Source organism: Macaca nemestrina, chromosome X (assembly GCF_043159975.1).
Source record: "Macaca nemestrina isolate mMacNem1 chromosome X, mMacNem.hap1, whole genome shotgun sequence".
In the NCBI taxonomy this organism is placed as follows: Eukaryota; Metazoa; Chordata; class Mammalia; order Primates; family Cercopithecidae; genus Macaca; species Macaca nemestrina.
Window position 1 is genome coordinate 81,747,320 of NC_092145.1, and position 25,050 is coordinate 81,772,369.

The 25,050-nt window shown below is 46.5% G+C and overlaps 2 protein-coding genes across 5 annotated transcripts in view; one reads left to right on the forward strand and one right to left on the reverse strand.

Moving 5' to 3' along the window:
• The window catches only part of LOC105470440 (doublesex- and mab-3-related transcription factor C1), a 129,926-nt gene that overhangs the window by 48,720 nt on the left and 56,156 nt on the right, over positions 1-25,050 (forward strand). For all 4 annotated transcript variants that reach the window (XM_071089121.1, XM_071089123.1, XM_071089122.1 and 1 more), the window contains one exon: positions 7,609-11,104. Coding sequence is in view for 1 of the 4 variants with exons in the window: in XM_071089124.1 (XP_070945225.1) it covers positions 11,044-11,104 (61 nt within the window). In the remaining 3 variants the exon portion in view is untranslated. The remainder of the gene's footprint in view (positions 1-7,608; positions 11,105-25,050) is intronic.
• Positions 15,656-16,541, reverse strand: LOC112423650 (uncharacterized). Its single transcript, XM_024787632.2, has 3 exons — positions 16,412-16,541; positions 16,059-16,222; positions 15,656-15,797 (listed from the first exon to the last, which is right to left on the reverse strand). Exons 1-3 carry the CDS (start codon positions 16,514-16,516, stop codon positions 15,656-15,658), a joined length of 411 nt encoding a protein of 136 aa, XP_024643400.2. The 5' UTR covers positions 16,517-16,541.

Sequence of the window (25,050 nt, forward strand, 5' to 3'; positions counted from 1 at the left end):
AACAGAAAAGATCACAAAGCCCAGAGACAGACCTTTGCATGTAGGGAATTTGATAAGTGTAACATTTTTTGGCACTGCAAGTCAGTGTTGCAATGATGAACATTTGATGGGAAGTACATACTTCAAACCCCCCAAATAAAAAGCCCCGCTCCAAAGATGACCACTCTTAAAAGGTTGACGAGTAGCCCTTTAGACTTCTTCTGTGCATTTACACTAGTATTTTTACGCACAGAAATGTATAATTGAGTTTTGCTTTGTGTTACTAAATAATGACAATCCTATATATTATTCCTCAACATTTTATTTATTTATTATTTTTTTTATTATACTTTGAGTTCTAGGGTACATGTGCATAACGTGCAGGTTTGTTACATATGTATACTTGTGCCATGTTGCTGTGCTGCAACCATCAACTCGTCAGCACCCATCAACTCCTCATTTACATCAGGTATAACTCCCAATGCAATCCCTCCCCCCTCCCCCCTCCCCATGATAGGCCCCGCTGTGTGATATTCCCCTTCCTGAGTCCAAGTGATCTCATTGTTCAGTTCCCACCTATGAGTGAGAACATGCGGTGTTTGGTTTTCTGTTCTGGTGATAGTTTGCTAAGAATGATGGTTTCCAGCTGCATCCATGTCCCTACAAAGGACACAAACTCATCCTTTTTTATGGCTGCATAGTATTCCAAGGTGTATATGTGCCACATTTTCTTAATCCAGTCTGTCACTGATGGCCATTTGGGTTGATTCCAAGTCTTTGCTATTGTGAATAGTGCCGCAATAAACATACATGTGCATGTGTCTTTATAGCAGCATGATTTATAATCCTTTGGGTATATACCCAGTAATGGGATGGCTGGGTCATATGGTACATCTAGTTCTAGATCTTTGAGGAATCGCCATACTGTTTTCCATAATGGTTGAACTAGTTTACAATCCCACCAACAGTGTAAAAGTGTTCCTATTTCTCCACATCCTCTCCAGCACCTGTTGTTTCCTGACTTTTTAATGATTGCCATTCTAACTGGTGTGAGATGGTATCTCACTGTGGTTTTGATTTGCATTTCTCTGATGGCCAGTGATGATGAGCATTTTTTCATGTGTCTGTTGGCTGTATGAATGTCTTCTTTTGAGAAGTGTCTGTTCATATCCTTTGCCCACTTTTTGATGGGGTTGTTTGTTTTTTTCTTGTAAATTTGTTTGAGTTCTTTGTAGGTTCTGGATATTAGCCTTTTGTCAGATGAGTAGATTGCAAAAATGTTCTCCCATTCTGTAGGTTGCCTGTTCACTCTGATGGTAGTTTCTTTTGCTGTGCAGAAGCTCTTTAGTTTAATTAGATCCCATTTGTCAATTTTGGCTTTTGCTGCCGTTGCTTTTGGTGTTTTAGACATGAAGTCTTTGCCCATGCCTATGTCCTGAATGGTACTACCTAGGTTTTCCTCTAGGATTTTTATGGTATTAGGTCTAACATTTAAGTCTCTAATCCATCTTGAATTAATTTTCGTATAAGGAGTAAGGAAAGGATCCAGTTTCAGCTTTCTACTTATGGCTAGCCAATTTTCCCAGCACCATTTATTAAATAGGGAATCCTTTCCCCATTTCTTGTTTCTCTCAGGTTTGTGAAAGATCAGATGGCTGTAGATGTGTGGTATTATTTCTGAGGACTCTGTTCTGTTCCATTGGTCTATATCTCTGTTTTGGTACAAGTACCATGCTGTTTTGGTTACTGTAGCCTTGTAGTATAGTTTGAAGTCAGGTAGCGTGATACCTCCAGCTTTGTTCTTTTGACTTAGGATTGTCTTGGAGATGTGGGCTCTTTTTTGGTTCCATATGAACTTTAAAGCAGTTCTTTCCAATTCTGTGAAGAAACTCATTGGTAGCTTGATGGGGATGGCATTGAATCTATAAATTACCTTGGGCAGCATGGCCATTTTCACGATATTGATTCTTCCTATCCATGAGCATGGTATGTTCTTCCATTTGTTTGTGTCCTCTTTTATTTCACTGAGCAGTGGTTTGCAGTTTTCCTTGAAGAGGTCCTTTACATCCCTTGTAAGTTGGATTCCTAGGTATTTTATTCTCTTTGGAGCAATTGTGAATGGAAGTTCATTCCTGATTTGGCTCTCTGTTTGTCTGTTACTGGTGTATAAGAATGCTTGTGATTTTTGCACATTAATTTTGTATCCTGAGACTTTGCTGAAGTTGCTTATCAGCTTAAGGAGATTTTGGGCTGAGACAATGGGATTTTCTAAATATACAATCATGTCATCTGCAAAGAGGGACAATTTGACTTCTTCTTTTCCTAACTGAATACCCTTGATTTCTTTCTCTTGCCTGATTGCCCTAGCCAGAGCATCCAACACTATGTTGAATAGGAGTGGTGAGAGAGGGCATCCCTGTCTTGTGCCAGTTTTCAAAGGGAATTTTTCCAGTTTTTGCCCATTCAGTATGATATTGGCTGTGGGTTTGTCATAAATAGCTCTTATTATTTTGAGGTACGTTCCGTCAATACCGAATTTATTGAGCGTTTTTAGCATGAAGGGCTGTTGAATTTTGTCAAAAGACTTTTCTGCATCTATTGAGATAATCATGTGGTTCTTGTCTTTGGTTCTGTTTATATGCTGGATTATGTTTATTGATTTGCGAATGTTGAACCAGCCTTGCATCCCAGGGATGAAGCCCACTCGATCATGGTGGATAAGCTTTTTGATGTGTTGCTGAATCCGGTTTGCCAGTTTTTTATTGAGGATTTTTGCATCGATGTTCATCAGGGATATTGGTCTAAAATTCTCTTTTTTTGTTGTATCTCTGCCAGGCTTGGGTATCAGGATGATGTTGGCCTCATAAAATGAGTTAGGGAGGATTCCCTCCTTTTCTATTGATTGGAATAGTTTCAGAAGGAATGGTACCAGCTCCTCCTTGTACCTCTGGTAGAATTCGGCTGTGAATCCATCTGGTCCTGGACTTTTTTTGGTTGGTAGGCTATTAATTATTGCCTCAATTTCAGAGCCTGCTATTGGTCTATTCAGGGATTCAACTTCTTCCTGGTTTAGTCTTGGAAGAGTGTAAGTGTCCAGGAAATTATCCATTTCTTCTAGATTTTACAGTTTATTTGCATAGAGGTGTTTATAGTATTCTCTGATGGTAGTTTGTATTTCTGTGGGGTCGGTGGTGATATCCCCTTTATCATTTTTTATTGCGTCAATTTGATTCTTCTCTCTTTTCTTCTTTATTAGTCTTGCTAGCGGTCTGTCAATTTTGTTGATCTTTTCAAAAAACCAACTCCTGGATTCATTGATTTCTTTGGAGGGTTTTTTTGTGTTTCTTTCTCCTTCAGTTCTGCTCTGATCTTAGTTATTTCTTGCCTTCTGCTAGCTTTCGAATGTGTTTGCTCTTGCTTCTCTAGTTCTTTTAATTGTGATGTTAGAGTGTCAATTTTAGATCTTTCCTGCTTTCTCTTGTGGGCATTTAGTGCTATAAATTTCCCACTACACACTGCTTTAAATGTGTCCCAGAGATTCTGGTATGTTGTATCTTTGTTCTCATTGGTTTCAAAGAACATCTTTATTTCTGCCTTCATTTCATTATGTACCCAGTAGTCATTCAGGAGCAGGTTGTTCAGTTTCCATGTAGTTGAGCGGTTTTGATTGAGTTTCTTAGTCCTGAGTTCTAGTTTGATTGCACTGTGGTCTGAGAGACAGTTTGTTATAATTTCTGTTCTTGTACATTTGCTGAGGATTGCTTTACTTCCAATTATGTGGTCAATTTTGGAATAAGTGCGATGTGGTGCTGAGAAGAATGCATATTCTGTTGATTTGGGGTGGAGAGTTCTATAGATGTCTATTAGGTCTGCTTGCTGCAGAGATGAGTTCAATTCCTGGATATCCTTGTTAACTTTCTGTCTCGTTGATCTGTCTAATGTTGACAGTGGAGTGTTGAAGTCTCCCATTATTATTGTATGGGAGTCTAAGTCTCTTTGTAAGTCTCTAAGGACTTGCTTGATGAATCTGGGTGCTCCTGTATTGGGTGCATATATATTTAGGATAGTTAGCTCTTCCTGTTGAATTGATCCCTTTACCATTAGGTAATGGCCTTCTTTGTCTCTTTTGATCTTTGATGGTTTAAAGTCTGTTTTATCAGAGACTAGTATTGCAACCCCTGCTTTTTTTTTGTTCTCCATTTGCTTGGTAAATCTTCCTCCATCCCTTTATTTTGAGCCTATGTATGTCTCTGCATGTGAGATGGGTCTCCTGAATACAGCAGACCGATGGGTCTTGACTCTTTATCCAGTTTGCCAGTCTGTGTCTTTTAATTGGAGCATTTAGTCCATTTACATTTAAGGTTAATAATATTATGTGTGAACTTGATCCTGCCATTATGATATTAACTGGTTATTTTGCTCGTTAGTTGATGCAGTTTCTTCCTAGCCTCAATGGTCTTTACATTTTGGCATGTTTTTGCAATGGCTGGTACCGGTTGTTCCTTTCCATCTTGAGTGCTTCCTTCAGGGTCTCTTGTAAGGCAGGCCTAGTGGTGACAAAATCTCTAAGCATTTGCTTATCTGTAAAGGATTTTATTTCTCCTTCACTTATGAAACTTAGTTTGGTTGGATATGAAATTCTGGGTTTAAAATTCTTTTCTTTAAGATTGTTGAATATTGGCCCCCACTCTCTTCTGGCTTGGAGAGTTTCTGCCGAGAGATCTGCTGTTAGTCTGATGGGCTTCCCTTTGTGGGTAACCCGACCTTTCTCTCTGGCTGCCCTTAAGATTTTTTCCTTCATTTCAACTTTGGTGAATCTGGCAATTATGTGTCTTGGAGTTGCTCTTCTCGAGGAGTATCTTTGTGGCGTTCTCTGTATTTCCTGGATTTGAATGTTGGCCTGCCCTACTAGGTTGGGGAAGTTCTCCTGGATGATATCCTGAAGAGTGTTTTCCAACTTGGTTCCATTTTCCCCCTCACTTTCAGGCACCCCTATCAGACGTAGATTTGGTCTTTTTACATAATCCCATACTTCTTGCAGGCTTTGTTCATTTCTTTTTCTTCTTTTTTCTTTTGGTTTCTCTTCTCGCTTCATTTCATTCATTTGATCCTCAATCGCTGATACTCTTTCTTCCAGTTGATCGAGTCGGTTACTGAAGCTTGTGCATTTGTCACGTATTTCTCGTGTCATGGTTTTCATCTCTTTCATTTCGTTTATGACTTTCTCTGCATTAATTACTCTAGCCATCAATTCTTCCACTTTTTTTTCAAGATTTTTAGTTTCTTTGTGCTGGGTACGTAATTCCTCCTTTAGCTCTGAGAAGTTTGATGGACTGAAGCCTTCTTCTCTCATCTCATCAAAGTCATTCCCTGTCCAGCTTTGATCCGTTGCTGGCGATGAGCTGTGTTCCTTTGGAGGGGGAGATGTGCTCTTATTTTTTGAATTTCCAGCTTTTCTGCCCTGCTTTTTCCCCATCTTTGTGGTTTTATCTGCCTCTGGTCTTTGATGATGGTGACGTACTGATGGGGTTTTGGTGTAGGTGTCCTTCCTGTTTGATAGTTTTCCTTCTAACAGTCAGGACCCTCAGCTGTAGGTCTGTTGGAGATTGCTTGAGGTCCACTCCAGACCCTGTTTGCCTGGGTGTCAGCAGCAGAGGGTTAGTTGAAAATACAGAAATCACCGGTCTTCTGTGTCTCTCGCGCTGGGAGTTGGAGACTGGAGCTGTTCCTATTCGGCCATCTTGCTCCGCCTCCCTCAACATTTTAAAACTCAAGAATAGATGTTTTTTCACGTCATACCTGTATATCTTCCTTAATCTGTCAACTTACACACGGTAGTTAGTCACAGTGTAGTTTTTAAAAAGCATTCTTACTGATGAATATTTCTGTCATTTTCAATTTTGGTAACCATTATATACAAGACAGCAATGACAATTCTTGCACACATCTCCTTGTGCATAGGATTGGGTGGTTCTCTAGGATTAGGGTCGCCAGAGTTAGCAAATAAAAGTACAGGAAACCCAGTTACCTTTGAATTTCCCATAAGCAATGAATAATTTCTTAGCATTTAGTAAGTGTTTTAGCACAAGAATGTCTCAAATATTGCATACAGGACACACTTATACTAAAAAAGTGTTTGCTGTGAATCTGAAGTTCAAGCTTAACTGGGAGTCCATTATTTTATTTGGTACCAATATGAAGGATGAATACCTGTAAGTGAATTTTTGTTGTTGAGTGTATATGCATTTAATATTGTGCAGCTGATTGAAAGTCTTTACAATGGCGTTTTGCCATATTTGATATTAATCTACTTAAAAGATGGATTTGCTGTATGTTGAGTAAAGAATTGTATCTCTTTGTTGTTTTATGAGTATTTCCCTGATTGCTGGTGGAATCAAAGAATTTTCTTTTTTCGATTCTCCTGCATCAGCCTCCCGAGTGGCTGGGATTACACGCACACACCACCACGCCTAATTTTTGTATTTTTAGTCGAGGCAGGATTTCACCATGTTGGCCAGGCTGGTCTTGAACTCCTGACCTCAAGAGATCTGTCCGCCTCAGCCTCCCAAAATGCTGGGATTACAGGTGTGAGCCATTGTGCCCGACCTGAAGATTTTGTTGTTTGTTTGTTTTTTATTATTATAGTTTAAGTTCTGGGGTACATGTGCACAACATGCAGGTTTGTTGGCCATCTGAATTTCTGACTCTGGGGAGTAGGTTCATATGTTTTGCCCATTTTCTACATTTTCTTTACTTTTTTAGAGCAGGCTAGCATGGGCAGTGTGTAGGGTGGTAAAGGGAGGCAGGGCATAGGCCTATGCTGCTGCAGAGAGAAGCAGAGAGAGAGCATGAGGAGAAGGAAGCTTGAATGCATCACTCAGTCTGAGTATGCCTAGCAAGCACACTGCTCTCAGCTTGGGTCATCCTCTGGCAGTCCCTCTTCAAAAGTGTAAAGCATTTTGGCCTTGGCTTTTCCTCTTTCCTTGGCCTACAGAGGCCCTCTCAGGTCTGTCTGTGGACACAGTAGTGGATTGGATAGCTTTTTGGTGAGGTTGGGTGACTTTCTCATGGGGAGAACAGAGAGCAGTTGTGAGCAAATACTACAGTGGGGAGCGATCCAGGGAACAGAGCTCTTCTTCACCTCACAGGCTAAAACCCTCCACATAACCAGCAGTTGGGTTCAGTGGGCAATGTAGAGAGGATTCTATAGTACTTACAGTATCTTAATGAGAGTCTGCAGCCAAAGACTCACCAGTTACAGTTTTTGTTTTGTTTTGTTTTGTTTTGTTTTGTTTTGAGACAGAGTCTCGCTCTGTCACCAAGCTGGAGTGCAGCAGCACAATCTCAGCTCACTGCAGCCTCTGCCTCACAGGTTCAAGCGATTCTCTTGCCTCAGCCTCCCGAGTAGCTGGGACTACAGGCACGCGCTACCACGCCCAGCTAATTTTTGTATTTTTAGTAGAGACGGGATTTCACCATGTTGGCCAGGATGGTCTCGATCTCCCGACCTCGTGATCCGTGTGCCTCAGCCTCCCAAAGTGCCGGGATTACAGGCAAGAGCCACCGCGCCCCGCCCATTGCAATGATTTCTAATGCATATCTCTTGTTTCTGTTGTCTGCATTTTCCAGGCTTCTTTAAATATAAAAAGCCCTTATGGAAGAAAAACCATGTGAATAATTTGATCGATAATGACAAGACATTTGATGCAATTTAAAGTACATTGGCAAAGAAGAATAAGAGGAAGAAGATGAAGGAGAGGGAGGAGGAGTTGGCGGCAAAGGTGAAGAAGAAAGCCTGCTAAAAAGTTTGGTTCACAGGGAAACATCTCCAGGTTGATAAGTGGTATGTGAGTCGGGGCCCAATCAAGAGAGAGAAACCATGCAGGTTATTTGGACAGAGCACAGTGAATACAAAACATAGCTAAGGGGTAGAAGGAGGTTACCTACTAAAAGGCGTAAAAGAGAACTTAGAGAACTTTAAGGGGTCCAGGAGTAGCAGTTGCAATAGAGCAGCTACTACCTCTAGGATGAGGAATAGCAGGCAATAAAGGAGTAGGAGAGTTCACCGTCCCTCCCCAGCTGAGAATCAGACCTCTTTGAAGAGGATGTGGCTGCCAAAAGAACTTGCAGCCTGCCAGTGGTGTGGAAACTTACCAGAGAGTGTGGGCCTTTGCTAGTCTGTGGAAGAGACCACCAAGGCAGGAAGGTGGTGGGCGGTGGTCGTGCATGCGAAGGCTGGAGCTGCTCAGAGGCAACTGATAGTAGGGAGATCATGGTCTGGAGGTGCAGCTGGAGCTTGCCTGCACTGGTCTCTGATCTCCTTCAGTGAATATCATCAAACGGGAGACTGCTACTAGGAGGAGGGACAAATTTTCCTGCTGGGATTTGTAGAGTCACCCCCAGTGCTCTCTATGGCCAGAGCCTAACATTCTGTTAGCTGGCATAGGAGAAAGATTCACAAGGATCACCTCTAGTGTGACAAAGCAGGGCAAAGAAGGAGTAACTTGGACTTGACAGACAATATGTTGATAAATGTCACAATCGATATCCGAAACCAACAACATATTTACCCCAAATGAACAGAGTACTTTCCGCGAAGAGCGGGAACAAGGACAACAAAAAAGTTTCACATCACCACTATTAGCTAACAGGGTACCACGGTCCTAGTCAGCGTGATAAGAAAAGGGAAAATGAATATTGTATTAACAATATGCAGAGATTGTGATTGCCTACCTAGAAAACGTGCGAGAATCCACTGAAAAAGCATTCTGATTAAGGAGAGGTGATATTAAGATGGCCGTATGCCCCAAAGTATACAAAACCAGGAGGCTTCCTGTATGTCAGAAATAAGTAATTAGAAGACATAATGGGAAATACACAATTCATAGCAGCAATGAAACTAAAAAGACTGCCAAACTTAAAGACAAACGTAAGAATTATGCAAAAGCTATATAAAGCAAACTAAAAGGTGACTGAAGTATTCTGATTAAAAAGCAGAATCAATGGAAGAAGATGAAGAACATGCTATATTTTGTGGCTGAGGAGCCTCCATCTTCTCGTGTTAGTGAGATGTTATTTATTCTCACAGTAAACTATAAGTCCTAAGAAATTCTAGTTAAAATTCAAGCCAGGGATTTTTTTTTAACTTGAAAACTTTGATTTTGAAGTTCTTATAGAGGACAACATTTTCCAAAATATTTTGAAAAAATTTTGTAAAAGAAGAATAGTGAGGGGAGAATTAGTTCTACTCACACAAAAACAATTTCTAAATCTTTACAGCAGAATTAGCAACAACAGAATTTAGATCAATGGAAGAAATTTGAAGTGCAAGCGTGGACATTATATGGAAATTTAGTACATGTTATTGCAAAGTATAACAATTGCTATATAAAAGTCGACCGTAAGCCGGGCGCGGTGGCTCACGCCTGTAATCTCAGCACTTTGGGAGGCCGAGGAGGGCGGATCACGAGGTCAGGAGATGGAGACCATCCTGGCTAACACGGTGAAACCCTGTCTCTACTAAATATACAAAAAATTAGCCGGGCCTGGTGGCGGGCGCCTGTAGTCCCAGCTACTCGGGAGGCTGAGACAGGACAATGGCGTGAACCCGGGAGGCAGAGCTTGCAGTGAGCCGAGATTGCACCACTGCACTCCAGCCTGGGCGACAGAGCCAGACTCCGTGTCAAAAAAAAAAAAAAAAGTCACCATAATCCCAGCACTTTGGGAGGCTAAGGAAGGCGGGCTTGAGGTCAGGCGTTCAAGACCAGCCTGGCCAACAGGGCAAAACCCCGTCTCTACTAAAAGTGCAAATATTAGCCGGGCGTGATGGCAGGCGCCTGTAATCCTAGCTACTCAGGAGGCTGAGGCAGGAGAAGCTTGAACTCAGGAGGCGGAGGTTGCAGTGAGCCGAGATCGCACCACTACACTCCAGCCTGAGTGACAAGAGCGAGACTCCTTAACAACAACAACAACAACGTGACCGTTTTGTTATGTGTGAGGAGGCTGTGCTGGTTACTGTCTAGAAAGGTTAGGATGAAAGAAAGGAATGCTAAGTTGTACCACATGATACAATAAGAGAACGCACTTGCTGGAGTGGAGGAGTCTTCTTGCTATTTATTTGCAGGCTTCCTAGCGGCTGACCTCAAAGCAGGAGTCCATTTAAGGTCCCCAAATCTCAGATGAGAGTTGAAATGGGAGCGCGCTCTGTAGAGAAAGGATGAGGCGCAGTGACATGGGAGTAAGAGAAGTAAGAAGAGGATGTCATTATGCGAATGGTGGTTTGGAAAGTCAGATTACAATTAACAATAACTTTCCAGACTGTGTAGGAGAGAAATAATACACAAGAGAACTGATGTTGTGCACCCCAGATCCACTGATCATAAAGAAAAGGAAACATATCTTCAGTTCTCCATGGAGGTCACTTGTTTCCCGGGTCCTTCCTCCACATCTCGATGACCACACGGTGCAAGCAATGTAGATACGATGTACGCTATAATAATGAAACGAACGCAAAGGAAAACTCACTAAGTGGTTACTCTAGGCCAGGCACTGAGCAAAGCAGCTTCAGGTAGATGATCTGAAGAGGAAGCTGCAGAGGCAGCCGCCGGACAGAAATGCCTACGCTCTTAGGGAGTATTCTCCACAGGAGAGAAGGAGGGATACGAAGATAATCCAGAATGATCGGATTCATCACAACAGGTAACAGTCATTAAGCGCTTCCACTGGGCCTGGCTTCTAGGCTTATGGTCTCTTTCAAGCCTCACATGAGCAGCCCCACCTCTGGGAGCAGCGCCCCCGCATCCCTCAGGCTCTAGCCTGCGGTACTGTTTTCTGCCAGAAGAGGCACTGCGGGGCGGCGCCCGCCCATTCCCACAGCTCCGGGAAGACCCGGGCGGCGGAGGCTTAGCCCCCTCCCCTCCGGCTTCCTCCTCTTCCTCCTGCCGGTCTGAGGGCGGCGGTCTCCAACTCAAGACCCTGGGGCTCCGGGTCTTCTCAGCAGCCGCCGCAGCAGCCGCGGCGACGTCACTGTCCTCGCGGCCTGGCACACAGCGCTCAGGCCGCCGAATGCCCGTGGACGCGCATCTCTTCCCAGAGTTCCTGCTTCCTGGGCCAGCCAAAGCCGCAGGTGAGAACGTCCGCGGTAGAGGTGACACCCAGGGCCTGCGGGTCTCAGAGGCCCGGTGGCCTCCTCCTCTCCTCCTTGCCTAAGAAACCCCCATGGGGGCGCCTGCAGCGGGGACAGCAAGTGCTCCCCGGAGCCCTGGGAGCACTTCTTCTGAGGCGTGGAGCCCCTGCTCAGGTGCTTCTGAAAGTTCCTTTGTAGACCCCAGAAACCCCTAGGCAACTGTCTGCCCCGCCCCGCGCCCCCGCCGCCCCCGCAGCCTCCCGCCCCCGCCCCCGCAGTACCCCGCGGGCCCCCAACATCCCCGATGCGCATGCCCAGGGGCCCTGTGAGCTAGAAAGTAGCTGAGCTGGTGCAGTACCTGCTGGTTAAGAACCGGAAGACGGTGGCGATCAAAAGGGCAGACATGCTGAAGTATGTCATCAAAAGGTACAGGAGCTTCCTCCCTGAGATTTTCAAGGAAGCCTCTGACCTCCCCGAGTTAGTCTTTGGGTTCTATCTGAAGGAACTTGATTCAGCAGAGCACTCCTATGTCTTGATCAGAAAAATCGATCCTGCCCTGGTTTGGGGCCTGACAGGCGACCAGGGCACACCAAAGACCCGGCTCCTGATGATTACTCTGGACTCCATCTTCATGCAGGCCAGCTGTGTCCCCGAGGAGGTGGTCTGGGAGGTGTTGAGGGTGTTGGAGGCACATTTCGTCTAAAAAGCATTTCGTCTTTGGGGAGTCCGTGAAGCTCATCACCAAAGCTAGTGTGCAGCAGAAGTACCTGGTGCACAAATAGGTGTCCCACAGTAATCCCACGCTCTAGGTATTCTTGTGGGGGCTCTCAAAGGAAACAAGACAGATGGAAGTCCCGAAGTTTGTGACCAAAGTGAAGGACACCCACCCCGGTTCCTTTCCGTGGCAGTAAATGAGGCATTGAGAGAAGAGGAGGAGATACCCCGTGCCCGAGATGGCAGCTGCCGTTGGTGACGTGACAAGTGGCAGTGTTAGTGCCAGTTCCAGTTCCAGGGCCTATGCCATGGCTGAAGCAAGCATCAGCACCAGCACCAATGCAAGTGCCAGTTGCCAGTGCCAGGGCTAGAGCCATGGCTGGAGCAATTATCAGTACCCGGGACAGTGCCAGGGTGGTTGCAATCTCAGGCTAGCGTCAGGGACTCCTCCTGCCAGCAGTGAAGGCTGAGGCTGAGTCTTCACTTTGTTTTGCTGTAGATAGTCAAAAGGGCCCCACAGCAGTGGGCGCTGGGGTCCTGACTTTTCGAGAGTCGAAGGGTAGAGTGGGGTTAGGGAGAACCTGCCGCCCATGGTATCTGTGTTCCAGTTCTATTTGTGTTTCTCAGTGATTTAGCTTTCAATTTGCATATTGCAAAGTTTTGTTTGCCTTAATTAACTTGTTTTATAATGACGATCAATTTACAGGAAGTAAACTGGTTAAAACTACATGATGGCAGAATTGTATCAAAGTTGGAACAAACGCCATCCTTAAGCATTTTTTCAAAATCCTTTGTTCCATAGACACTTGATTGAGTACTTAAGTTGAACATCTAGGTTTATGAATGACATTGGTCAAATGTTTTATTTTTCTCTGTTTCGGTTTTAGCAGGAGAGATTTGCTGTTTCATAAAAGAAATTGGGAGACTATCTCATTTTATGCCTGTAACTTATTATAGCATTGGAATAAGCTGTTCTTTGAAGGTTTGAGAGACTTTACCAGTACAATCCTTCCCCCCCTCCAAATATAAAAAGATAAAATAAAAAGCCGGTCAGTGTCTGTTGCACAAAATTACAACCGCTCTCTGCTTGTATTTGCCTAGTGCTCCAGAATGTAGGGAAAAATAAAAATTCAATGAATTAGACACCTTGCTCATCGACTCATTTATTCAACATACATTTACTGACTACCTACTATATGTGAGGCACTGTGCCGGGCGCTGCAGATACAGGAATGCACCAGACTCAGCCTCTGCCCCACATCTGAGAGTCTAGATGGGGCTGTCATGTAAGTAAATCAGCCAGATGTGGCAGTTTGATGTATTAATTGCTGGGATGAGGATAAGGACCAGGTGGTATGGGAGCCTAGAGGTGAGACACTTAACCCTGGGTGGCGGATGTCTGGGAACAAGGAGGGCTACCCTGTAGTGAGATGCCATCTGAGATCTGAAGCACTGAAGGAGTAGTAAGTGCAGTGTGTCCCCGAGGCAGGGTATTGTGGGCGTCGGGAGCAATCCATGTTCTTCAGTGGAACTGGAAGGTTAGAATTTCGGGAGACTGGGGAGAGGATCTGGGGGTGGGGACCTGTACAGGAGCCATGATCCTCAGTTGGTGGACTTCATGGCTGAGAGATTAAAAAATAATAATAATAAAATACACGTGTAGTGGAAAGTGACTCTTTGGAAAGCAGCTGCTCTTGGCTCTTGGATGAGCCAGAGAAAAGACTCCACCTGTGGCATGCCTAGAAGCTGTCCTGGACTCTTGTCCCTGTGCAGTTTCCACAGTGCACACAGCAGGTGCTTTATATTCAGCATCCGTAAGGAGCGATGGGCAAGAGGGTAAGTGTTGCCCTCACCGGAGCTGATTCCCAGAAGCCACTGAGCAGATGTTCGCCCCTGAAGCCTGGGAGAGACAGAGCTCAGTGGGTTATATGACTACAGTTAGTTGTTGTTGTTTTAAGAAACAAAGGCCTAGATGTTAGAATGGATAAGTTACCCTGTTTATATCAAGGGAAAACTGTTTGTCGGGGTGAGAGAGAAGTCTAGACTAGCCTGGAGCGAAGCCAGGAAGAGCCTTGATGGCTCTAACCTGATTTGGGGGGCCCAGGAAGCTATGGAGGTTTCCTGAGCAAGGAAGGATCTGATGAAGGCCAAACCCTACCAAAATTACAGTGGCCAGCACCAGCGTGGTTTTCAAAGGACCAGTATTCTCCATGCCTTAGAATGGTCCTGGTGGGTATAGTGATCATAATAACTAGCCTAAAATTATCTTCAGTTCTTAGAGATTGACGTGCATGTTTTACATCCCTGCCCGTTGGCCTTGCACAGCCTTTTTGTGCCCTTCGTCACAAACACCGTGGGATCCTGGCACCAGTTCTCTCAGGGCCTACCCTAGGATATGTAGGATCCAGATAATATTACGTTGTAACCCCTCACTCGCATTCCTCTGCTGGCGTCAAGGAAAGGCTGGAGGTGGTGGTGGTGGTGGTGGTGGGGTGGTGCAGCGGGGGTGGAGGTATCATAATATGAAAACATGCAATCTGAGGTGAATGGGGAAAGGGTTTTGGAAGGGCTCTGTCTTAGTTTGGGGTGGGGATAGTGGGAGCCGATTATGTGTACCTCAATCTGAGGCCTTTCCTCCAAATCCCAAGCCACCTGCTCTCCATTTGAAGCCAATAAACATTGTCAGGTATGAAGGGTGTATGCATTTGGGCAGGGAGAGATGATACTTTTTCTGCGTTGTTACACTGAATTGCCCTCCTCAAGGCCATAGCAAGATACCTGTGGAAAAAGCATTGTCTATAGGCCACAGTCCTAACAGATACTTAGGAACAAGCAATGCTGTCCCATGACTATAACCACATACATGAGCCCAGATACGTATATATGTCTTAAGCTCCTCTCCATCTCCAACAGCCAACCCTATCCCAACTAAATAATTTTCTCAAGAGGTGTAAAAAGATCTTGACCCATAAAACCACCAAACACTTCCAGATTTATTTCAGTCTTAATGAGAGAGAAGCAAGAGAGTGTGCCAGCAGGGAGGATGGGTCAGCCTCCTGTGGGAGTGGGTCCTCGAGAGTGTTGCTCTCCCCTGGGCATGCTGAGACACTAGAGCTGCCCAGCCTGCAAAGCCGAGAAGCCCACTCTGGGAGCACCAGTGGGACTCAGCTCCTCATTCAGAAAGTAAGCAGATCAAAGTAATTTGACGTGGGCCCTTATGAGGGCCTCCCACCCATTACTGTGTGTCTGAAAGGCCCGCCGTCTCTCCATTGACCTTGGTGATTGCTTGTGTTGCAATTTCTAACAGGTTAAAGGAAGAAGTATGCTGCAACCCCCTTTGCAGAATTCTCCTGCTGATACTATGTTGCAGCACATATCAAGGTCACCTTAGGAGGGCAAAAGAAAAAAGAATGAAGCCCTCCTCTTATGAAAACGAACAATGCGTAGTTGAAGACGAGGCCGTCTGTTGGAAGGGCTCTCTGTCTTGCGGTGGCGTAGGGGGGCCTGGGAACTCTTTGTCAGTATAGGGGTTAACGCCTTTTCTGAGATCCACAGATTCTTCCTCCACATGACCCTCCCACCTCTGCCCGTAAACACCGCCCAGTTTTCCTCAGCTATGAAGATGGTGTGCATTGCTAGGGGAAAGAGAGATGTTATTCCGTCCTCATTCCTGCATGTGAGATGTTAATCCGTCCTCATTCCTGCATGTAAGTGCCTCACCAGGGTCAGAGCCGCCAGCTGTGGAAAATTCATTGACTGGCCACAGCCCATTGCCACCAGGACCCAGGAACAAGCAGCGCTGCCTCGAGGAGGAGGGCGGACAGCCTAAGGAAGATGCTAGCTCTCTCCCTCTACAACCCCACCGCTGCCAAAGCTGACCACCCCCAGTTCACCCGACGTGTTGAAAGTTCCATCAAATGCCACAAAGCAAAAACAGTCAAGCGTGCCAGCATTTATTTCAGGTCCGGTGACTGGGACTCTGCGGCGAGTTAGGGGCATGGAGCATCAGAAGGGGCTTGGTCACCGTTCACGGCTCTGTGTCTGTGGCTTCGGTGGTCTCAGATTCTGAGTGTCTGGTATCCTCCCCTAGGGAGGAAAGCAGAGTGACAAGTAGACCCTTGGGAGCCTTGGGGATTTCTGGCTTGGCCTGAGGTTCTCTTGGTGGAAGAGGAAGGGGAGGCGGATGGGCTTGGTGGTGAGCATTGAGAGAGGCAGGGGTTGGCTCCGAAGGAGCTCTCGCCTGAAGCACTTGGTGAAACATGCCAGGGCTCTCTGGAACCGGCTCCTCCAAGACCCTCGCAGAAGAGCAGGTTCCCTGGGCAAGGCTGTGCCACTGGATGGGTCCTCCGTGGCATCAGACGCAGCCACCCATTCCTCAGCGTCTTTTTGTGGCCCTTTCACATTCTAAAAGCCAGAATAAATAGCCAGATCCTAACGGTCCCTCCCATCCCTGGCTTCCTTCACCCCATCCAATAACTGTTGTGTGCATCTCTGGCCCTCTTCCAGGGGCTGGGGATGCAGCAGTGACCTGCACAGACCAAAGCCCAGCCTCCTAGGGGACATTCCAGAACAATGGAGGGAAGCCAGACTCACCAGGTCAGCAGGTGGAAGGAAGGGAGTGAAGATCATGCTTCCGGGAGTGTGTGATGTGCCGGTAGGGACCAGCAGGACTTCATTGAAGACATCGGCGAAGCTCATCACTCTGCCGGGTGTAAAGAGGCCGAAGGCCTGCCCCCTCCACACCCCATTCAGCCCCTCTGCCCCTGCCTCATCGTCCCTCCCTCCTACAGCCTTGTGCTCCAGTAGGGGATACATTTTTGGTATGTCACATTCGGTCTGTTCCTGTGTTTCTTACTCCCACTCCTCCAATCTTTCTTTCCTTTGTTTCTTCCTCCTGGCCCTCCCAGCAGGCTCGAGTCACGTTTCTGCTTGCCGAGCAAAACAACCCCGAGGGTCCTCCTCGAGAGAGCATGATGTGTAGAGGTCTTCTACAGGTAGTTCATTGTATTTGGCAATGAATGATTCATTGCATGCCAAGGTCGCCCATGGTCCTAGTTTGCCATGAGTGGGACCATTCCAGGTTTAAAACTTAAAGGCCCCTGTCCTGGGAAAGCTCTCAGTCCCAGGGAAACTGGAACGGTTGGTCACCCTACTTCATTCATGTGGACACTATTGTCACATTACTGTGCACTGTTTTTCTCACATTTAATAGTTGAACCTTACAGATGAAATTGTAAGAGTGATCCTGATACATAAGACGTAGACATTTATGAGTAATCGGTGTGTATTGAAGGCTCTTTATATCTTCATAGTGTGGAGGTAAATGCAGCATTGTGTGTTTGCCCCCAAATACATATCCACCAAAAGCCTATGATTGGACCTCAGCCATCACATCTGCTCTTGGGGTGTCACCCCAGAGTTCTAGATGGACCCAGAATTGCAGAGAGACAAGGGCAGGGGAGGGAGCCGGGAAAGAGGTTAACATGACCGCAGATGCTGCAAATGGGATTCACACGAAGATGTCCTTGCCAACAGCCAGGCCATCGCTGGCTTTGTAAGGTAATGGGATGATCAACATTAGAGGTGTTGAAGCACAGCCTGAGCGGTCACTTGTACAGTATGCTGCAGAGAGGAGGGTTCAAATGGTTTCAGACAGCCCTGTGATTCATAGGATTCGTGTGCAAATCAGAGGTAAAGAGCCCTTAGCTTTCATGTAAAGACATAATTCCCCCTGATGTGTACAAAATCCTGTGAATTTCCAGGCAAGTGTTGTGAAATACTTAGAAATTCCTCCAAGAAGTGAGCAGGTCTCACTGTCTGTCCTATCTCCCCTTTCTCTCCTTCAATCTACCCCAGTTAGATTTTCTCCTACACCACTCCACTGAAACTTAGGAGTTAATTGAGCATGAAGCAATGAACAAGTGCAAGTAGTGTTTCTTATAGTTGTATATGACTAGCTATGTGATTCGAATGAACAAACCAGCAAGTTGTGTTTAAATGCTTGATAAAAGCTGGGTTTAAATTGTTACCTTAAAAATGGATAGAAATGAAGACCCAAATAACTACACTGTCATCTCCCAGCACAACTTTCATTCTCATATAAAGAAAGTCGTTTTCTAAGTAGGAAGGTTGTTCCAAAGTGCTGGAAATTCCCAGGAAGAAAGGCCCAGATTTTGTGGAGCTTCCACCTGTCTCCTTGTAGACGCAGCCAACTGCCACCAGGTGGCAGAACAAGACGAGAAAAACTGCCCCACGCAGTCCCTGAGCCCCTTCTGAGGCAGTTTTTGGGTGAGTTTTCTCAGGGGCCGGAATCAGTCCTGGGGAACCATCCCAAGGATCTGACCTCTTAAGATATTCCAGGGTGCACCCAGGGCCTTGTCCAGGGTTTCTGACATCTATGATGACGCTTAAGGCGGTGACATCGATCAGCAGGGCCTCTGGGCTGGGAGACCCAATTCACCTCCTCCTTAGTAACCCTGGGATGTGGTAGTAGGTGGCTTTAGGCAGGATGCGGGGCCAGTTGTATCTGTCAGTGTGTCAAGGTAGTGACATCTGTGATTCTGCAGGGACATTTGGACAGCAGAGAATCAGAAACGCCAGAAAGTGAGGGTCTGCAACAAAAAACCTTGCCAACTGCTGTGGACTGAATTGCGTTCCCCCACTCTGCAATTAATACATTGAAGCCCTGACCGTGTATGGGACTGTATCTGGAGCTAGAGCCTTTAGGAGGCAATTAAGGTTAAATGAGGTCATAAGGGTGGAGCCCTGCTCCGACAGGATCAGTGTCCTTATGAGAAGAGACGCCACAGGGCTCATTGTACGTGTCATATCTCGAGGTAGTGACAACTGTGCTTCTGCAGGGACATTTGGGCAGCAGGGATGTCTCCTCTTCTCTGCACTGCATGCACCCAGGAAAGGCCATGTGACGTCTTAGCAAGGAGGAGGCAAACCATGAGGAGAGCCTTCAGCAGAAACCAAATCGGCTAGCACCTTGATCTTGGCCTTCCCAGCTGGCAGAACTGCGAGAAAATAAATGTCTGTTGTTTAAGTCACCCAGCCTGTGACATTTTGTTACGGCAGCCCGAGAAGACTAATATACCAACCTAGTGATTTTTCAAAGAAATGAGACCCGGGCTGGCCCAGGAGGCCAGGCTGCTCAGTCCCCGAAGCCTGATGGCGGGTGAGGTGGACAACCCTGTTGTCCCGCCCAGTAACATTTCCTTTTCTTTCTGAATCTCCTCTGAGAAAATAAGCTGCCTCTGTGCAACTGCCTTGAATGGACCCAGAGTTCTGCAAAGAGTCAGGGAGGGGCTATGAGTGATGGTGATAAGACCCGCCCCACACCACCCTGCAGATGGATGGGATTTATATCGAGAAAGGCTACCATGTCAGCCCCCAGCTTTATACCATGTCTCCCTCAGCTGAGATTAAACAAGTGTGTAGGGATTCAAGAAAAAGTTGATATTTTAAATTTGGAGTGGATGTTACAGGGAGTAGGGGTCAACTGGATTTTGCCAGCCCCGAGATTGAACTGGATAAATTACAGGTAAATTATATGTGTGAAAGCACTGGGTACGTGAGAGGATCTCAATACAATTTTGTTGACTTGCAAGCGAGTTTCGCAGAAGCTCCTGCAAGAGGGGAAGTGATTCTTATGATTACAAACAATAACAGTTTCTTTTTATTAAAGACCTAGTAAGTACAGGTATATCACCTGTTTACAATATTGTCTTATTTATGCAAATAATCCTTGTGTCCGAAAACAACACAGATAAAACGGTAGTCTCCCTTGTCCACCCCTCTCCGTCACCAACCCCTCAGTAATGGTTTAATATGTTTCCTCAAAAATTCCTCAATCAATGCATTTACATACACATACATGCACTAATAGAAACCTATGCTTGTCTTTTATGGGGCCATAAGATACATACTGGCTCATGATGCACGTATTGTGTGGCACTTGATTTTTGCATTTTACAGCAAGTCTGGGTGAACTTCTCCTGTCAGTTCATGGAGAACTGTCTCATCATTTTAAACTTCTACACAGTGTTCTAAGTGATATGCCATAATTCTTTAACTACTTTCACACACAACGACCTTCACATTTTTCCCCAGCTTTTAAAGTTCTCAAAAGTTTTTCCAATATCTTTGTTCGCAGAGGATGTGTTGCCCTAGAAGAGATACACAGAAATGGAATTCTGGCACAAAACCCTAGAAATATTTCAACACTGAGTAACCATTGATAAATGGATCTGAAAAGAGGTGGCAGCAATTTCTTCTCAGGAGCAGTGTAGGATAGTGTTCATTGTCCTTCACCGTCTCTCTTGATGTTATTTGTCCCTTGAAATATTTGCTAATCTGGTGGTTGATATATGAAAGGTTTTGAGACAAAGCCTTCCTTACAGAATCTGTGAAGGTCCAGGACTGGTCATGTCTGCAAGCCCATACTCAGATGTCGCCTCCAGTGGGCCGGTTGGGGAGAGGCCGAGAAAGGCACAACAGAGTACAACAGAGAGTGACAGGAGGAAGTTTCGGGGTCCATGAGGAGGCTCAGACAGGACACCCACTCAGCCTTGGGGATGTTAATGGAGTCAGTGGAGGTTTCCCAGAGGATTAGATGCCTGAAATGTGTGAGGAAAGCATTCAGACAGGGAAAGGGAGAGGAGGAACAGCGCTTGAAGCACAAACACCAGGCCACTGAGGTGATTTTGGAAACTGCAAATAAGCTGACCCAGTTTCTATTCTGTGCACTTGTAGCAGTCAAGATTGGCTACCATGAAGCGTGCCGGATTAGAAACGTGTGTCCCAGTGGAGACCCCGAGTTCCTCTGCTGCAGTTCTCTAGAATGAGGGTGCTCAACCAGGGGCTAGCCTGAGTTCCAAGGTCCAGGCCTTGAGGATCTTCTGGGTTGCGTCTAGGCCCTGGCCTAGAGTTTCTGAAGTCTGTCATGGGACATAAGATAGGGATATATGTGTGTGTGTGTGTGTGTGTGTGTGTGTGTGTGTGTGTGTGTGTGTGTGTGTAGTCTCCTAAGGACCTAGCCTGGGAGACTCTAGTCAGCTGCCCACCCATTCTGTAGCTCTGGGATATGAAAAGAAGCCATTTTAGGCAGGGTGAGATGCCAATGGTGTCATGCAGTATCTTAGGGGATAGTGAGGGTACCCTTAGAGGATACTGAAAATACTTGCATTAGGGCTCATGGGAGGCATAATAGCCCCCAGGGCACTTGCAACTAGGCAACTGGCTGACACAGCAGGTAGCTGTGAATGTAACAGTCCCCTAAGCCACAGGGTCACCAAATGTCTGAGAAGAACAAGAATTTGGAGATCATTTAGCCAAAGATTTCAGAATGTCAATAGGGCAATGGAAGCTCTGAAAGGTATAGCACCTTGCTCAACACAGAGAGAAAATGTATCACTATGGTGAAACAGTGAAGTGAGGGCACTGTGACTAACACTGACAGATGAAACCTGTCTTCCCCTGAACCTGAGAAGTTCTAGAAATCAACAGCCTGTGCAAATGGGTCATCACAGCAAACCGCCTGAGGAGGTTCATGGCAGCCAGGTCCCAATCAGCAGCAGTGTTGTGCTTCTGAGGATATAATGTGTGAGGGTGTTTTGGTGTGTGAATCAGCCTCTGATGGGTGGTGAACAGGGGGCTCCAGGCTGGCGTTCTCTCTCTCTCTCTCTCTCTCTCTCTCTCTCTCTCTCTCTCTCTCTCTCGTGTGTGTGTGTGTGTGTGTGTGTTCTAGAGGTGAGGTCCCCTTGTCACCAAGCCCTGCTCTATTAAATCCCACTATGACCACTTGGGTTTCGACTTCGACTGCTATTTTCCAAGTTATGGCCCCTCGTAACCCACCGGATTGGTTGGAGGGTGGTATCATTGCAGCCAAGGGTCCTCCCTCTGAGCCCAAGGGAAGGAGGGAACAAGGTGGCCTCAAATCTTGTCCCCTGGGCCTGAGCCTTTTAAGCTGCAGTGGTAGCTTCATCCATATGTGTGTCCCACACAGTCTCATATCCCTTGCCCTACCTATATTCAGCCAGCCCAGATTCATTTCTGGACTGGAGAAAAGGCCTCAGCACCTCCAGGAAGACAGCTCTGAGTCCAGACATTGAAAACATCTGGCCCCTGCTGAGCGGGAGGCTCTGGGCTCCAAGCTAGAGGAAATAAAAGGAATACTTCTCACCCTTATCCCAGATCGGAGAGTCCAGGCACAGCAAAGCTCTAGTGGACACATGCTCATTGATTCGTTTTCTTCAATAAAGATTTATTGGTGCTATGCCGTAGATAAAGCCCTGTGTCCAGGTACTGGCTGTTCCAGGACTAACAAGGCAGAGCTCATGCTCCAGAGATGAGAGCCCAGATGAGGACAGTTGTGCAAATTAACCTGCCAGAGGGGGCAGTCTAGCACGAGAAATACTATGATAGAGAAGGGTACACAGTATGTTTGTGTGTTAGTCAAATATTTCATCATATAGATAGGAAAATGGAAGCCCAGAAAGGTATAGCAACTTCCTCAAGGTAACACAGAGAGAAAATGTATTACTATGGTGAGACAGTCAAGTGAGGACACTGTGCTTGGGACTGGCCTAGTGGAGAGGAGACATGTTACCAAGGGAAAAAGGACGTGTTCTTTTTGAGGGTAGGAACATCAGAGATCAAAAGAACAAGTGAAAGGCTGAGCAAGGAAATGGTGGCTCCAGAGGAGAGCCATAATGCAAAGGCCCTGAGGCAGGGCAGAATTAACAGTCATTTTCGAGGGTCCTGAAGGCAAATTTTAGCCATACTGTGGAGGAAGACGAGGCTGTAGGAGAGGAACAGAGTTGAGATGTCCAGATGGAAAGTCTGAGGGATGAGAGACGATGTCCTGGATAGAAAGGGGCTCTTACAGAATCATCTCATTTGGATCTGGGTGGTATAGAAGGAAGCCTCCATTACTGGTCCAGGATGAGTCCTGGGCTCCCGTCCCTGTGCAGTTTTCTACAGTGCATACACTGGGCCTTCTAAACACACCAACTCTAAAGTGCAATGGTGAGGTCAGAGTGATGCCCACCCAAGCTGTCCCCTAGAAGCCAGTGATCAGATACCATCCTGTGTGGCTGGGGAAGCTGGCAAACAGTGCATAATGAGGACATTGATATGGGTTCATCTAGAATGAAACCAGGATGACATAAAGAAGGGCTGGGTTTCTAGTAGGGGTCAAATGAGTGCAAAGAGGCAGAGTTGTGGGGTTAAGATATTGGAATCAGGCATCGGTGAGAGGGGAAGGTAGAGAGAGAGAGAAAGTGAGGAGAGGGAGAGGAAGGGAGTGACAGAGGGAGAGAGGGAGGAAGGGATGAATGGGGGCAGGGAGGAAGAGAAGAATCTAGGGAGGGAGGGAGGAGAGCATTTGGTCCTTTGCATAAGGGATATGGCCTATGAGCTGCAGCCTGCTGGGGCTGCCTCCCTCACACCAGAATTTTTGGAAAAGTATCCACTCTGTTGGGCCTCTCTTCCTGGAGAACAGATGCTTTTGTCCTACTTGCTAGGAAGATATTTTTCCTGCACTGTTTTTGGGTTTTGGTTTTTGTTTCTTGGCACTGGAATGACCCGGAGTCACCCGGGAGCTCCCAAGAGGAGGATGCAGAGTCCCAGGTCAACTCTATTACTATTCATGTCTGCCACTTACTGAGGGCCTAAAACATATCACACACTCTCTCGTGTGGATTACTTAAGCCGGCACTTATCTTTCCAACGGTCCTGGAAGTTCAATGTCAGTCAAATTTTACAGAGCTCTAAACTGGGGCCGGAGACTTCAAGATACTTGTCCAAGGTCACACAGATATTTACTGAAAAAGCTGGGACTTGACCCCAGGTCTGACTAAAACATGGGTGCACCATGCACCACCCTGGCACCCAAGCTGGCACCCAAGAACCCCTCCCAGCCTTAATCGAGCCTTCTGTGTCTTGCACCCAGTCCCTAGCCCCCAGATATTCCTGCTGTCTTAATTGTTATTGACTACTGCATAGAAAAACTACCCCAAACCTTTCAAGTTAAAATGATAAGCAGTTTTTCTCTGAGAGTTCTGCAGATCAGGGATCCGGGTATGGCTTAACTGGATCCTCTACTTCCCAGTCTCTCACAAGGCTGCCAGCCCAGGGACAACAGTCTCATCTGTAGGCCTGACTGGGGAAGGGTCGACTTCCAAGCTCACTCATGTGGCTGTTGGCAGGATCTAGTTCCTCATCTGTAGGCTCAACTGGGGGAAAGACAGACTTCCAAGCTCACTCATGTGATTGTTGGCAGGATTTAGTGGGTCGCTGGCCTGAGGGCCTCAGTTCCTCTATGGCTGTTGGCCAGAGGCTTCCATCAGCTCCTCGCCAGCTGGCCTTCTCCATCTGGGCAAGCACGCATACAAGAAGAGCCTGAGGGAGAGAATGAATGCCAGCAGGTCAGAAGTCACAGTCCTGTTACAGCCTAAGCATGGAAATGACACACCATCACCTTTGCCAAATTTTGTTTGTTAGAAGCAAGTCACTAGGTCCAGCCCACCCTGAAGGGGAGGGAATCCCATAGGAGGAGCATGGGTGCCAGGAAGGGGGATCCTTGAAAGCCATTCTGGAAGGCTGCCCACCACACCTGCTCCTGCACCCACCTCAGTATAGTGAGTCCCTTTGGGTATCAACCGCCTTGACGGAGCAAATGGTTGATGGGCCACCTTCGACTGTGCTATGTGGCCTGCATCTATCTGATCCCACCTCTCTTCCAGCAGACCCAGGACTCGAGTCTGCCTGGCCTTGCCTTCCTCCCCATCCCTACCAGCTACTCCCCGCCACTGAGCCCGTGAGATGTCACAGCAGCTGAAAATGGACCTGCTCCCTGTGACTGAAGCACAAACCCATCACTTGGGTGGGACTGGGACCCAGGATGGTGCTCCAGGCCTCTCCTGGTAAAAGAGAGGTGAAGAGCTCAGCTCTCCCACTGAGACAGGGTGCACCTCAGGAGAACACGGGTGTAGGTGGGAGAGGCCTGGGTCCAGGGTTATCTGTGAAAGCTGCTGAGATGTTCTTGCTTTTGCCCTCTGGGTTGGGATTCTGGGTAGAATCCCCCCATGTTCTCCAGCAGGCATCACAGAAGCATCTCTAAAGCAATGCAGGAGCACCCATGCCAGAGAAGGAGCTGCTCTGAAGCTGCATGGAGACCCAGAGGTGTTCAGATGCCTAAGATTGGGGACCTACTCTAGGGAGGAGAG

Coding starts and splice junctions, on each gene's coding strand:
- LOC112423650 (XM_024787632.2), bottom strand. CDS start 16,516: ATGAGCTTCGCCGATGTCTTCAATGAAGTCCTGCTGGTCCCTACCGGC. Junction 16,223..16,411: donor TCCTTCCACCTGCTGACCTG/GTGAGTCTGGCT, acceptor TCTGGCTTTTAG/AATGTGAAAGGGCCACAAAA. Junction 15,798..16,058: donor TGTTTCACCAAGTGCTTCAG/GCGAGAGCTCCT, acceptor AACTCGCCGCAG/AGTCCCAGTCACCGGACCTG.